The sequence below is a fragment of the Osmerus mordax genome, chromosome 7, assembly GCF_038355195.1.
Source record: "Osmerus mordax isolate fOsmMor3 chromosome 7, fOsmMor3.pri, whole genome shotgun sequence".
NCBI lineage: Eukaryota > Metazoa > Chordata > Actinopteri > Osmeriformes > Osmeridae > Osmerus > Osmerus mordax.
The window spans coordinates 21,070,163-21,085,162 of NC_090056.1; the positions used below are offsets into that span (position 1 = coordinate 21,070,163).

At 50.8% G+C, this 15,000-nt stretch overlaps 1 protein-coding gene across 1 annotated transcript in view; it reads left to right on the forward strand.

Annotated features, from left to right (window-relative positions):
• Nucleotides 1-3,137: 3,137 nt before the first annotated feature.
• The window catches only part of LOC136945378 (plexin-B1-like), a 25,742-nt gene continuing 13,879 nt past the window's right edge, over nucleotides 3,138-15,000 (forward strand). Inside the window, 14 exon segments of the mRNA XM_067239150.1 lie at nucleotides 3,138-3,686; nucleotides 3,688-4,275; nucleotides 5,386-5,568; nucleotides 8,325-8,453; nucleotides 9,610-9,622; nucleotides 9,625-9,709; nucleotides 9,949-9,973; nucleotides 9,975-10,082; nucleotides 10,466-10,513; nucleotides 10,515-10,623; nucleotides 12,791-12,899; nucleotides 13,362-13,470; nucleotides 14,136-14,658; nucleotides 14,661-15,000. The exon segment at nucleotides 14,661-15,000 is cut by the window's right edge and continues 157 nt beyond it. Coding sequence (XP_067095251.1) covers nucleotides 3,138-3,686; nucleotides 3,688-4,275; nucleotides 5,386-5,568; nucleotides 8,325-8,453; nucleotides 9,610-9,622; nucleotides 9,625-9,709; nucleotides 9,949-9,973; nucleotides 9,975-10,082; nucleotides 10,466-10,513; nucleotides 10,515-10,623; nucleotides 12,791-12,899; nucleotides 13,362-13,470; nucleotides 14,136-14,658; nucleotides 14,661-15,000 — 2,918 coding nt within the window.

The window sequence follows — 15,000 nt, forward strand, 5'->3', positions numbered from 1 at the left end:
CGCCTCAATGGGCCTGAGAAGCTCTTTGTCATTTCTGGTTGTCTTGACGACATCCCAAAGAGACCAGAGTTCTAACTTCAACTTGAAGAATCAGCTTGCTGAAGACACACACACACACGTATCCCTCCATCTGTCTCGTAACCACGGTGGCAGCCGTCTGTCTGGTCAAATCTGTCCATCCCATCATGTCTATCCCATCATGTTCAGTTGTTGCTAGAGACAACACAACGGAAGTCCAATCCTCTCCTCCCTTCACTACCTCCCTCTGTTTTGAAGTCAGGGGGTGAAAGAGACTCTATTCCCCCAGACACCCCTCACTACAGGAAGGGCATTTAGAGAGGGAGGAGAGAGGGAGAGGGAGAGAGAGAAGGCAGAGAAAGGAAGAGAAAGAGACGTGTGTGTGTGTGTGTGTGTGTGTGTGTGTGTGTGTGTGTGTGTGTGTGTGTGTGTGTGTGTGTGTGTGTGTGTGTGTGTGTGTGTGTGTGTGTGTGTGTGTGTGTGTGTGTGTGTGTGTGTGTGTGTGTGGTCGGAAGTGAAGGAGGGCCAACCATGAGTACATCCTCTTTTCATAATATTAGCTCTTTCACTCTGATCTCTCTATGGTGACCACACACACAGCAACAACACACACACACACACAATGACACACAAGCTATACTTTGTTGAATTAGGCATTTTTATTTATATATTTTCATTCTATCGTATTAAAATGTTTCAAATTATAAAGCTAGAAGTACCCCATGGCACATCTTATTTGTAAGCGGTTAGTCTCATCTGCCCCTGTTAGCGGTTAGTCTCATCTGCCCCTGTTAGCAGTTAGCTTCATCTGCCTCTGTTAGCGGGTACCTTCATCTGCCTCTGTTAGCGGTTAGCCTCATCTGCCTCTGTTAGCGGTTAGCTTCATCTACATCTGCCTCTCTTAGCGGTTATCCCCCACCTGCGTTTGACATCTTACATTACATTTACATTTAGCAGACGCTCTTATCCAGAGCGACTTACAGTAAGTACAGGGACATTCCCCCGAGGCAAGCAGGGTGAAGTGTCTTGCCCAAGGACACAGCGTCAGTTGGCATGACCGGGAATCGAACTGGCAACCTTCGGATTACTAGCCCGATTCCCTCACCACTCAGCCACCTGACTCCCTTACATGTTTCCTTGTCATAACCTACTATCTCGTAAAACAAACAAACGAATTAAACACATCGTAAACACATCTAAATGAGTCTCCTCTTTTTGAGGTATTTAGGTTGTTTGGAAAGTAAACTTGTATTCGGTGGTCTGGCACACCGCCGTGGTGGAGTTCTGCTGGCATTCATGTTGAGGAGAAACTTAGAGATTAGAAGTAGAGGTCACCTGTTCTAGATCGTAAATTAGAAAGCCCTCAGAAACACACACATTCTCTCTCACACACCCACGCACCGTCTCTCTTACACACATGGACACAACCTCTCTCTTACACACAGTCTTACACACAAAATGTCTCTCTCACACTAGGACTTTCTCTAGAAAGGCTCCTAGCTCATGTCTGGTATGTGTGTGTGTGGTGTGTGTGTGGTGTGTGTGCGGTGTCTGTGTGTGCTCATGTGTGTTTGCAGGGGGTTAGACAGCAACAGTGTGTGTGTGCTTCAGTGTGAGAGAGAAATTAAGACAGATTGTCTGTGTGTGTGAGAGAGCTGATCCGAGGTCATCCCTAACTCAAACAGACGGTACTGTCCCATGTGGCTGGGCGCCAGGGCAAACCTCCAGCCCCAGCCTGGCCCTGCCAGGACCCCAAGACTTGGGCCCTGAGGCCGGGTACTAGCTGGGGATCCCCCCCTCCCTGGCACTCTGGCTGTCTCCCCTCTCTCTCCCCCTCTGTCTCCCGCCCTCTCTCCCCCCCTCTCTCCCCCCGTCTCTCCCCCTCTCTCTCGCCCTCTCTCTCGCCCTCTGTCTCCCTCTCTCTCCCTCTGTCTCCCCCTCTCTCTCCCTCTGTCTCCCCCTCTCTCTCCCTCTGTCTCCCCCTCTCTCTCCCTCTCTATCTAAGACTCTGGTCCTGACCTCACATTCTTCATGGGGTCCCTGACCCTCGCTGCTGATTATAGCTGTCCATGGAGACTCTGGTGAATGGAGACACTGACCATGGAGACTCTGGGGAATGGAGAGAGAAAGAGAGAGAAGGGAGAAGGAGAGAGAAAGCTGGAGAGAAAGTTAGACATGAATCATGTACAACGAGGCAGATATCAAGTTTCCTTGAAGTGTATGCATGTGTGTGTGCATATGTGTGTGTGTGTGCGCCCCCAGTCCTGCTGACAGTCTAACCCGTCCAGCCTCTAACCCTCAGGTTATTTCTAGTCCCCTCGGAGTGTAGCAGACATTCCACACACAGCTACGAAGCACACAGCCTAGGGGCAATCACACCATGCTCTTCATCTTGAACTGGGCACACACTTACACACCCCCACACACACATCATCTTGGCTCCAGGGTGGGGCTTGGGTTGGGGTGAAACAGGCTGTGAAATAAACCCACCCTACACACACACACACACACACACAACACACAGCGCTCACTCAAACACTGTCACACACACTGGTACAAGAGGTTAGTGGTGTGGCCAAGAAGAAACATACCTCTAATCTTCTCCTCATGAATAAGTAAATAGTTTAAGACACTTAGCAGACACACACACAGCAAGACACACACACACCATGACGCACGCATGCACACACACCATCACATGCACACAGCAAGACACACACACCATGACACACACACTTAGCAGACATGGAGGAGGCAAGACAAACACACCTGCTACCTTTAATGTTCATGCATACACTCCAGACTCACCCTTTCTCTGTCCTGTCTCTCCCCCCTCACCCCCCTTCCTCCTCCCTCTCCTCCCCTCCTCCCTCCCCCTCTCTGCAGGAGGAGAGATGGGGTCCGTGTCCAGGTGATCCAGGCTTCTCCAGATCAGAACCCTCCATGGTAAGATGCTTCATATCTACCCTGCCATAGCCTGAGGGTTATCCATAGCTAGGGCTGCGACCGGGGCTAAGGTTTAGGCTAAGGTTTAGGCTATTAGCCTATTGTCTCTCTGTCCCTCCCTCTCTTACCCTCAAACTCCCTCTCTCTCTGTCCGTCTCTCCAGATCATTGACCATGCCACACCTGCAGGGGGCGCCACACAGGTCTACGTCCTCCCTCCCCTCCCTCCTCCTCCTCCTCCTCCCCCTCCTCTCCTCCCCCACCACCCTGGACGCCCGTTACTACCCCCTCTTCTCCCGTAACGACACTGAGTTCCAACACCTGGTGCTCCACTCGGACCCCAGGGTGACCCGCATCTACGTGGGGGCCCGGGACCACCTCTTCCAGCTGGGGGCCGTCGGGGGGCTGGGGGGCACCCTCCGTCTGGAGCAGGAGGAGACCACGGGCCCCGTCAGCGACAGCAAGGACTGCCTTCCCCCCGTGACCCCGGACAACTGTCCGCAGGGGCGCCGCACCAGCAACCACAACAAGCTGCTCCTGGTGGACGCAGGTGCAGGTGAGCTGATCACCTGTGGCAGCGTCCTGCAGGGAACCTGTCAGAAACGCAGCCTGGGCAACATCAGCCAGGTGCTCTACTCCGCCCACCGCCCCGTCGACACGCAGTACGTGGCTGCTAACGACCCAGACGTGTCCACGGTGGGGCTGGTGGTGCAGAGGGCCGAGGGGGGCGGTGCTGTACGTGGGGCGGGGCTACACCAGCGGGCACCCGCCCATCTCCACGCGCCACCTGGCGACCGCGCCCGTGTTCTCGTATGAGGAGACCGCCAAGCTGGGCGTGGCCGGGCGGCTGTCGGAGTACGACCACCATTTTGTGGCGGCGTTCTCCAGAAGCGGGTTTGTCTACTTCCTGTTTTACCGGCGTGACATCAAAGCCCTGACGCGCGAGTACCGGACCTTCGCCGCCCGGGTCTGCACGGACGATTCCTCCTACTACTCCTACGTAGAGGTGCCTCTCGTCTGCCGCTCCTCCTCCACCTCCTCTTCCTCTCCAGGGAGGGTCTACAACCTCCTCCAGGCGGCCCAGGTGGGAGAGGGGTCAGGCGGGGAGGGCCAGGCCCTCCTGGGGGTCTTCTCCTCCAGGCTGGGCCCCCTGGAGGCCTCGGCCCTCTGCCTGTTCCCCCTGGAGGAGCTGGACCGCCGCATGGACTCCGCCAGGGACCTCTGCTACACGCAGGACGGGAGGGCGGAGGACGGAGGAGAGGGGGCCTACATCGAGTACGAGGTCAAATCCAGCTGCGCCAACCTGCCGCAGGTGAGGAGAGCGCCCCCTAGGGGATGGGAGGATTGTGGAGTGAGAGAGATGGAAGGAGTGAGAGAGATGGAAGGAGTGAGAGAGATGGAAGGAGTGAGAGAGATGGAAGGAGTGAGAGAGATGGAAGGAGTGAGAGAGATGGAAGGAGTGAGAGAGATGGAAGGAGTGAGAGAGATGGAAGGAGAGAGAGATAGAGGGAGTCAAATCAAGTCACACCAACCTGCCCACGGCCCCCACCTGGAAGACACTGGTACTGCAGGGGCAGTCTGGATGATGATCACTGTAACCGTCTCCTGGTATCTCTCCTCTACTTCTCCTCAGGGATTAAATGTAATTTTGATGTAAGTTTTAGCTTGTTTTTTGTCCTACTTTTCTATAAAGGAAAAGCCAAACTAACTGCCACTTACTCTAGTTATCCTGGTTGGACATCCTGGCTTGTAAGCTCTCACTGAGAGAGCGAAAGGGAGGGAGGGAGTTGGAGAGAGTGACAGATAGGAAGAGAAAAAGAGACAGTGAGATGAGAGAGAGATGGACAGAGAGAAAAGAGAAAGGGAAGGAGTAGAGAGAGAGGGAGAGCAGAAGGGGAGGCAGTGAAGACAGAAGTCTTCATAATAAACGAGAGGAAGAAGAGAGTGACCCAGTTGTGGAGGTTGGGGTCAGCGAGGAGCCTTGCCTTCCCTCTGTCTGGGACTAATACTGCCAGAGTCGAGAGGGATTATTATCTCTGGCAGAAGTACACATTCCTGTACACACACACAGACACACACACAGACACACACTCACACAGATACACACACTGTGTGGTTCTTTTGTGCTGTGCCTGGTAAACACAGACCCTTTCTTGACTACTGAAACACTGTTAGAACTCTGACCTCTGAAACACTGTTAGAACTCTGACCTCTGAAACACTGTTAGAACTCTGACCTCTGAAACACTGTTAGAACTCTGCACTTCTGATCATGGATCTTCAGCTGTACTTTCTAAAATCATGATTTGTACATCGCTTTGGATGAAAGCATCTGTTAATAAACAAAGAAAATGTAAAACGTAACACACACATACAAGTGCACGGGCACACACACTAAGCTACAGTACGTATCGCTGTTCTAGAACACCCTGAAGGCGTATCCCTGTGGCTCAGACCACACCCCCAGTCCAATGGCGAGCCGGGTCCCGCTGGAAGCCGACGCGGTATTGGTCAACTCGCCCGCCCGTCTCACAGCCGTGGCGGTCAGCGTGAGGGAGGGACATTCCATCGCCTTCCTGGGAGATGACCAGGGAAACCTCCACAAGGTACTCTCATGTGTAGCCGGTGTGGAGCGCTTAACCCTCGTGCTGCCTTCGGGTCACATGACCCAAAGGTTCATAACGAACCATCGCTGTGTTTACCCAATTTTACCCAATACAAAAACAAATAAAAATAATTTTCTTTTTACCTTCGCAATGTGGGGGGTCTGAGACAGCCCGACGGTAAAAAGAAAATGCTTCACTTTGTTTTTGTATGCGGTAAAGTTGTCGCAATACGACTGTGGGTCACAATGACTGATGGGTCCGAATGACCCGAGGATAACACAAGGGTTAAACCCCCTCCTCAGGTATCAGGCCACCCGTGCTAGCTTTTCGTTGGTGTAGATTTTCATATTGTCTTTTCAGATCTTCAAATTTTGCACGCTAGTTAGCTCCCTGTCACGTGACAACAGAGTGCAGTGACAAGGAGTGATTGACGGCTATTATCAACCAATCTAAAATCTGCATTAAAGTTAAGAAAGTGAAGATTAAGTTTAATTGACAATATACAGAGATGGGAAATAACTAAGTATTTTTTATTTCCTGCTGTCATGCACCACAAAAGTAAGATAGTCTACAAAGCTACCATGGAGCAAGGCAGAAGGCAACAAGAAAAAAAAGTTTGAAGAAAATGTTTTTTTAAAGGTTGAAAATTTGTATTTAGCAAAGGTTTCCAAAAAAAGGTTAGGAAGGTTGAAAATGTTTTGCTAAAAAAACATTCTGCATATTGCATAACCCAGGTCAACAAATTCCGGTAGCTCGCAGTACCAGTTAGCTAAACACCGCTTAGCCAGTTAGCTAAGTACTTAGTTAATCTGGTCGCTCGCAGTACTAGCCAGTTAGCTAAGCACTTCGTTAACCCGGTAGCTCGCGGTACCAGTTAGCTAAGCACCGTTTAGCCAGTTAGCTAAGTACTTCGTTACCTTTGTTGTCCTTGTCTCAGCGCTGTTGCTCAGCTATTATTGTGGTGGGACTGATCGATTATCAATAAACCACGAGAGGAGCATCAAATTGTGCGGGAGCAATCGATGCAATCTAATATCTGAACTATTGGATTGGATAGACAGACCATATACTATACTTGCTAGACAACAGTTCAATTGGAAATGCGTCAAACCATATTTCCAGCAATTTTGTTGTATTAGCCAGTTTTCTATCAATACATTTCAAACTTACTTGGGGGGCAGTTTGCAGACAGTTTGAATCACGATTGAGCTAACACAATAAAATTAACGGAATATTTAAGTTATATTATACTTTAGGATTTTTTGGGGACAGGATTGCCCAATTTCTTAGTTGTGATGCAACTGTTTCAACTGAGCCACACCTTCAGGTATACTGTCAGTCACACCTTTAGGTCTCATTCTACATTCACTTTTAGTATTTGTATGTGTTCAAGAAGCCAAACATGTATGTTGTATGCTTTTTAATCTATACATCTTCATAAATAATAATAAGCATACTAATTTGAAAAATACAGAGATATCAGTTGTAAAATGTAAGTACACCCATGAAAACTCTTGTCTTTCTCCAAATATTTGCCCGTTTGATATGAGTTTAAACAACAGGTTTGGAGGTGAGATAGTTAAATAACCAGTGCAGCGGCCACAAGCACTCTTCTCACATCTCCCCCAGAAACTCAATCTTCTCTAGTTATACTCTAGAATACTCTAGAATAATGCATTCACCTCTCTTCTCTTTCCCCTCCCTCTCTTCTCTCTCCCCTCCCTCTCTACTCTCTCCCCTCCCTCCCCTCTCTACGCTCTCCCTAGCCCAATCTCTTTCCCCTCCCTCCCTCCCTCCCTCCCTCCCTCCCTCCCTCCCTCCCTCCCTCCCTCCCTCCCTCCCTCCCTCCCTCCCTCCCTCCCTCCCTCCCTCCCTCCCTCCCTCCCTCCCTCCCTCCCTCCCTCCCTCCCTCCCTCCCTCCTCCTAATCAGACAGGATTATCTCATCTCAGCAGGCCACATTCCACAGCTTCCACAGCTTCCACATACATGAATGAACACACACACTTATACATACAATCACACACACATACACACTACCACACACCCATGGCAGTTCATACACACACACAACCATACGTATGCCCACACACACAGACACACATTTATATACACAACCTCACACACTCATTTCTTCCCCCACTCTCTCTCTCTCTCTCTCTCTCTGGATGTTCTGATCCCGCCTGGCTCCTCAGTTCCTCCACTGTCTTCTGTGTGTCATCACCTTTCACCTCTCACCATGGTAACAGGTTTACAGGTTTTAACAGGGTTAAGATAGATCAGACCAGCTCTACCCCATACTCACAGCCATGTCCTACACTCAGGAGAGAGAGAGAGAGTGTGTGTGAAATCTAATCTCTGCCTCCATATCCTGATTCTGTGGAGGTGGAGATTTCATTAAAGCTTCTACACTCAGATGAACAGGATTCCCCTGTCTCTCCTCTCTCTCCTCTCTCTCTCTCCTCTCTCTCCTCTCTCCTCTCGTATCTCCCTTTTTCTCCTTAGTGTTTGGTGCTAACCTCTTTCTGTTAGATGTCCAGGATTTTTGTTATAGAGTTCAGATCACTCCTGGCATCTGTAACTTAACACCAAGAGAGAGAGATGGGAAGAGGGGGAGGGAGAAATTGCACTGTAAATTTGTTTCTGTAACTGTGTGTGTGTCTGCGTGTGCATGTGTGTGCGTGTCTGCATGTGGGTGTGTGTTTGTGTGTGTTCTTGTCCGTGTGTGTGTGCTTGTGTGTGTGTGTGTGTGTGCAGGTGTTCCTGGGTCCAGGGGGACAGGTAGAGAGGTACTCCGTCACCTCTGTCCAGCCAGAGTCTGCTGTCCACCCTGACCTGCTGCTGGACTCTTCTGGAACACACATCTACATCATGACCACACACACTGTGAGTCTCACACACATGCATACACACACGCACCCACTGTGTGTATCTGTGTGTGTGTATGTGACCGTGTTTCTGTGTGTGTGTGTACCAGCTGTATGCTGTTCAACAATTCACGTCATTGTGTGTGATTAGTCTCACTGGGGCTCTTCCTGAAAGCAGCATGGTGAAGTTAGACAGACCCACACTGGATAAAGAGACAGGCTGGTCAGAGACAGACCCACACTGGATAAAGAGACAGGCTGGTCAGAGGTCAACGGCCCAGCCTCAGGGGGACTGGAGGCAGGGGGTGAGGGGGGTGGAGGAGGAGGGTGGGGCAGGGGGGGTTAAGATCAGGGGTGAGGGGGGTGGAGGAGGAGGATGGGGCAGGGGGGGTTAAGATCAGGGGTAAGAGGGGTGGAGAAGGAGGATGGGGCAGGGGGGGTTAAGTCAGGGTGAGGGGGGTGGAGGAGGAGGGGCAGGGGGGGTTAAGATCAGGGGTGAGGGGGGTGGAGGAGGAGGATGGGGCAGGGGTGGTTAAGATCAGGGGTGAGGGGGGTGGAGGAGGAGGATGGGGCAGGGGGGTTAAGATCAGGGGTGAGGGGGGTGGAGGAGGAGGATGGGGCAGGGGGGGTTAAGATCAGGGGGTGAGGGGGGTGGAGGAGGAGGAGGAGGATGGGGCAGGGGGGGGTTAAGATCAGGGGTGAGGGGGGTGGAGGAGGAGGATGGGGCAGGGGGGGTTAAGATCAGGGGTGAGGGGGGTGGAGGAGGAGGATGGGGCAGGGGGGTTAAGATCAGGGGTGAGGGGGGTGGAGGAGGAGGATGGGGCAGGGGGGGTTAAGATCAGGGGTGAGGGGGGTGGAGGAGGATGGGGCGGGGGGGGGGGGTTAAGATCAGGGGTGAGGGGGTGGAGGAGGATGGGGCTGGGGGGGGGGGGGGGTTAAGATCAGGGGTGAGGGGGGTGGAGGAGGATGGGGCGGGGGGGGGTTAAGATCAGGGGTGAGGGGGGGTGGAGGAGGATGGGGCGGGGGGGGTTAAGATCAGGGGTGAGGGGGGTGGAGGAGGATGGAGGAAAGCAGGGGGTAGGGGGAGGGGAACACCAGTTGAGTTGTTATAAAAAGCAGCAGATTAAATATTGAACATTTGAAGGATTGTCACAGTGTCAGTCCCACCCCCCCAGGTGGAGCGTCGACCGTGGCGGAGTGTGGAGAACACCTGGACTGTGCAGGCTGTCTGCAGGCCCGGGACCCATACTGTGGATGGTGCGTCCTGGAGGGCAGGTGAGAGAAACAGACATGGAGGTCTGGAGGGCAGGTGAGAGGAACAGACATGGAGGTCTGGAGGGCAGGTGAGAGGACAGGTGCATGTATGGTAGGGGGGGCAGAGGGGGAGGGGCAGAGAGGGAGGGGCAGAGGGGGAGGGGCAGAGAGGGAGGGGGGGGCAGAGGGGGAGGGGAGGGAGGGGGCATTCAACAGAGCTGCTAATTTAAATCCCTGTATGGTTTCTCCCTCCCCACCAGGTGTGTCCAGAGGGGGGAGTGCCCGGGGGGGGACCCGGGGGGGGCAGTGGTTGTGGAGTTTTGACCGCCAGCAGAGCTGTCTGAGAGCCCAGTTCCTCAGCATCAACAACATCAGCAGAGGAGAGAGAGCTGAGGTAGGACACACACACTCACACTCTCTATCACTCTGTTTTGTTCTGTCTCTTGAATTTTTTTACTTGGATTGTTTATGTAAATCTTTCTTGTTGTACCCCCTCCCTCCCTCCCCTCCCTCCCTCCCTCCCTCCCTCCCTCCCTCCCTCCCTCCCTCCCTCCTCCCTCCCTCCCTCCCCCTCCCTCCCTCCCTCCTTCCTTCCTTCCTTCCTTCCTTCCTTCCTTCCTTCCTTCCTTCCTTCCTTCCTTCCTTCCCCTCTCTCTCTCTCTCTCTCTCTCTCCCTCTCTCTCTCTTTCTCTCTCTCTCCCTTCCTCTTCTCCCTCCCTACCTCTCCCTCTCTCTCTCTCTCCCTCCCTACCTCCCTCCCCTATGCCCCGCCCCCAGGTGGTGGTGTCGGTCCCAGCCCTACCCAGCCTATCAGAGGGGGAGTCCCTACTCCTGCTTCTACCAGGACACCCGGAGCCCCGCCTCCATCACTGACACTGGCGTCACCTGCTCCACCCCCGACGCCAACACCCTGCCTCCCATTGGTCAAGGTCAGGGTAAGTGATGGCTGACAGCCTCTCCGCATCAATGTCTGATTACCTGCTTCTGCTCAGGGCTGTGTTTACAGACTGGGAGGTGTGTTTACAGACTGGGAGGTGTGTTTACAGACTGGGAGGTGTGTTTCAGTGTTGTCGTACTCGGTCGGTCTCGAGACAACATTTTGAAGGTCTCTGTGTCGTTTCGGAATCTACCACATTTTTACTCGCTCTTGTCTCGGACAAAGAGGACTCAGGATTTTATTTTAAGACCGGTCCAGACCACAACTGTGGGAATATCACTAAATTGCCTGTGCATTGTTTAATTTATTTGTTAATATCATTACTGTTATTGGATGTAAAACGTCACGCTTCAAATGCAACCAATAACCTAATTCATTTCTAATTTGAAATTACCCATCACCCCTCCTCGCACCCCAAAAGTGAATGAGGATTATAGAAGATAGGCGAAACAGTGGCTGTCTGAAGAATGCGTTCTATTTGAAAATCTGCGGGTTTTCGTTGGAATTCTGCATCCGTGTATTACGTTTGGGCCTGGTCATGACTTGGTCTCGGTTTAGGTGGTCTTGACTACAACACTGCCCTTCAAAGGCAAAATACCTTAACTCACCAGAGTGTAGAACTGAGAAAAATAACTTCAAAGTTTTTTATTTGTCCTGCCAAATGTATTATAGGTATGACACTGGAAATCTGGCAGTTTGATGTTTTAGTAAATACATTTATCTACATAAAAAAATATTGATCTTAAACTTCACTGTGAGTGAGAGCCTCAACATGCAGCATGCTTGGTATAGGGAAAAGTTCAGTGTTGATGGCCACTCCTCCAGGACTAGTCTGTAGTTTGTCCCTTATTGCATAGATTTTTTTTTTTTTGGTCAAAGAAATCTAAGAAATCATTGGGAGAGAAATCTGAACTAACACAGAGTGTACTTTTCTTAGTGAGATTTGCAACAGTATCAAATAGGAACTTAGTGTTGTGTTTGTTCTTACTAATCAAATTAGTTGTTTAACTGCTGCTCAACAACGACAACGGAGATTGTCAAAGTAGCTGAAAGTTGCCAGATTCGTTGGTAGTCGCTATGAGATTTTTTGTTGTTGCTAGGTTACCTAGTAGTTATGGTAAGTAAGTGAAACCGTAACTCAGTTTGAACTTTCTTGAGTGCCGCAAAACAAAGGCAAAGAACAGCAACTGATGTTAAGGCATTCTGCCTTGGCTTTTCTAGGGATTTTGGAAGTTATGGTGAAGACAACCCCCTATTTTCCGAAAAAAATTCTTAAATGTTCAAAAATGACAAAAACTAATTTTCGACAAATTGAAGTTACGGTCTTTTGCCACAGAACACTGGTATTTGTGTTGTGTTGGAACAGCTGTGTGTGCAGTGTTTGTTTTTGTGTTGGAACAGGAAGTGGCAGTGTTTGTGTTGTGTCGGAACAAGAAGTGGCAGTGTTTGTTTTTTGTTTGAACAGGAAGTGGCAGTGTTTGTGTTATGTTTGTACAGGAAGTGGCAGTGCTTGTGTTTGTTTGTACAGGAAGTGGCAGTGTTTGTGTTTTGTTTGTATAGGAAGTGGCAGTGTTTGTGTTTTGTTTGTACAGGAAGTGGCAGTGTTTGTGTTTGTGTTGGAACAGGAAGTGGCAGTGTTTGTGTTATGTTTGTACAAGAAGTGGCAGTGTTTGTGTTTTGTTTGTACAGGAAGTGGCAGTGTTTGTGTTTTGTTTGTACAGGAAGTGGCAGTGTTTGTGTTGTCGGAACAGGAAGTAGCAGTGTTTGTGTTTTGTTTGAACCTACTATTAATCATACATTACCCAGTATCCTAACTTTTTAACATGGTTTTTGTGTCGGGAAAATGGAGGATAGGTGTAGCCTATGGATTTAGCTTTGTTTTGCAATTGTAGGCTACTGTTAACAATTATATAGCTATGATAATTATACTCAGATAATTTAGATTGAGATATAAGCCTATGCCTGATGCCTAAACATTTGAAATCACAAACTACCATATAGCCATACGTTTAACATGCTATGGTGTGTAGCCTATATCAAATCATTGTTCATCATTGTTTAGTTAGGCTAAATGTTGTAGGCTATTAAGTTGATTTTCTATAAATGTAGCCTACATATTGAACTGATGCGAATAAGAAAATAAGATTGTCCGTGTGTGGTTATAGACTCAGTGACGGTGCCACTGTCTGTGCGCTTCCTGAACGTGACGCTGGTGTCCGCTGAGTTCACCTTCTACGACTGTGAGCTGGTGCAGGAGCTGTCTGGACGCAGACCGTGAGATACACACACTGTCACACACACACACTGTCACACACACACACTGTCACACACACACACACACTGTCACACACACACACACACTGTCACACACACACTGTCAAACACACACTGTTACACACACACACACACTGTCTCACACACGCACACACACACACACACCACTGTTACACACACACACTGTCTCACACACACACACTGTTACACACACACACACACACACAACACACACACACACACTCACACACACACACACACTGTTACAGACACACTCACACTGTCTCACACTCACACCCACACACACTGTTACAGACACACTCACACTGTCTCCCACACACACTGTTACAGACACACTCACACTGTCTCACCCACACACACTGTTACAGACACACTCACACTGTCTCACACACACACATACCCCCTGGCTAACTGCCTCCTCACCCCTGGCTCCTGCTGCAGGTGCCGGGGGTGCGTGAGCAGCCGCTGGGGCTGTAACTGGTGCATCCACCAGCACCTGTGCACCCACAAACACACCTGCGACCTGGGCGTCACCATCCACAACCAGCAGGTAGGCCTAGCATCACGCTAACTAGCACTGTCCAAACGTATTTTTTATTTGAATTGTTTAGATTAGATTCCATTTTATTGCACAGAGTAAAAATACTGAGAACAGACAACCAGCAGGTAGGTATCCTAGCAACATGCTAAAGAGGTGTAGGTGTCCTAGCAACATGCCAAAGAGGTGTAGGTGTCCTAGCAACATGCTAAAGAGGTGTAGGTGTCCTAGCAACATGCTAAAGAGGTTAGTGTTGTTAGTGTATGCACCTACCATAGAGCGTGAACTCACCCCTGGTCCTAGGGAACTCACCCCTGGTCCTAGGGAACTCACCCCTGGTCTTAGGAAATGGGCATGTGAGGTGTTTGGATTATATTTACCAAAATTTTATCATATAGAAAAAAACATTCTAATCAAATATAAAGTCACCAGGTTTTCTGGATAGACACCATATCCGTTTCATGGACATTCTGTGTAGTAAATGTTTAATAAAAAATTTATGTTTGTTTGTGTTTGTTCTCACTGTTCAGTGTGCTGAGTCATAGTAATTCCATTGTTTTGTTGACAGTGTTTTTCAGCATTTGTTTGTGTGAATTCATGTTTATTCCTTTTGTTTTACCCTTGTCCCTTTTCTATCCATGCTCTCCCCTTCTCTTGTCATGTGTGTTCCTCTCAAGTACAAACCACCACTACCCTCCATCCCCACCACCACCGCTGCCAGCTCCCCCACAACGACTAAAACACAAGACTCCTCCCAATCAACTGTCCCAACCTCCCCCTCTCGCCCACCCCTACTCCAGGGAGCATCTGCCCAACCCACCTCTCCTGTCACAACCACCCCAGCACCCCAGCCCACTACCACTGGCCAGGCCAACGCCTCTCCCTGGTCCCCCCTGATCACTCCCCCCTCCAGCGCTCCCCTGGGCGCCACCCCCACCTCCAGCCCACCCCTGGGGGGCAGCCCCACCACCCAGCAGGGGGGAGAGGCCTCGGCTGGGGGGGGCGGGGAGAGCATCTCCAGGGCAACAACAGAGCCAGGGGAGGGGGGGACAGAGACAGGAGAGGGCCCCAGGACCCACACCCAGACCGATCCTCAGGACTGGCTTCTGGAGGCCCCGGAAACTACATTTCCCAGCAGCCCTAGCAGCGTGTCAGAGTCTGACCTCACCGCCACCTCCTCCGGTGGGGTGGCCCTGCTAGGGTTCCCTTCACTTCCCTGGACCCAAAGACCCCCCACCCCACCCCCTCGAAGGGGCCAGAGGAGAGGCTGGGAGGAGGGGAGGAGGAGGGAGAAATTGAGAAGTTGGATGGAGAGATGGAGACTGGCACAACAGTGTTGAGTGTCACCATGCCCACTGAAGTCGTTGGTACCAACCAGACCTCACCTTTCCATGCCCACACACCAGACCCTGCCCCCAACCCTCACCCCATCTCCAATCCCAACCCCGACCCTATTTCTGACCCTGACCCCATCCCCAGTCCCAATCCTGACCCTGACCCTAGTCCCAACCCTGATCCCAGCCCTGACCCCATCTCCAGTCC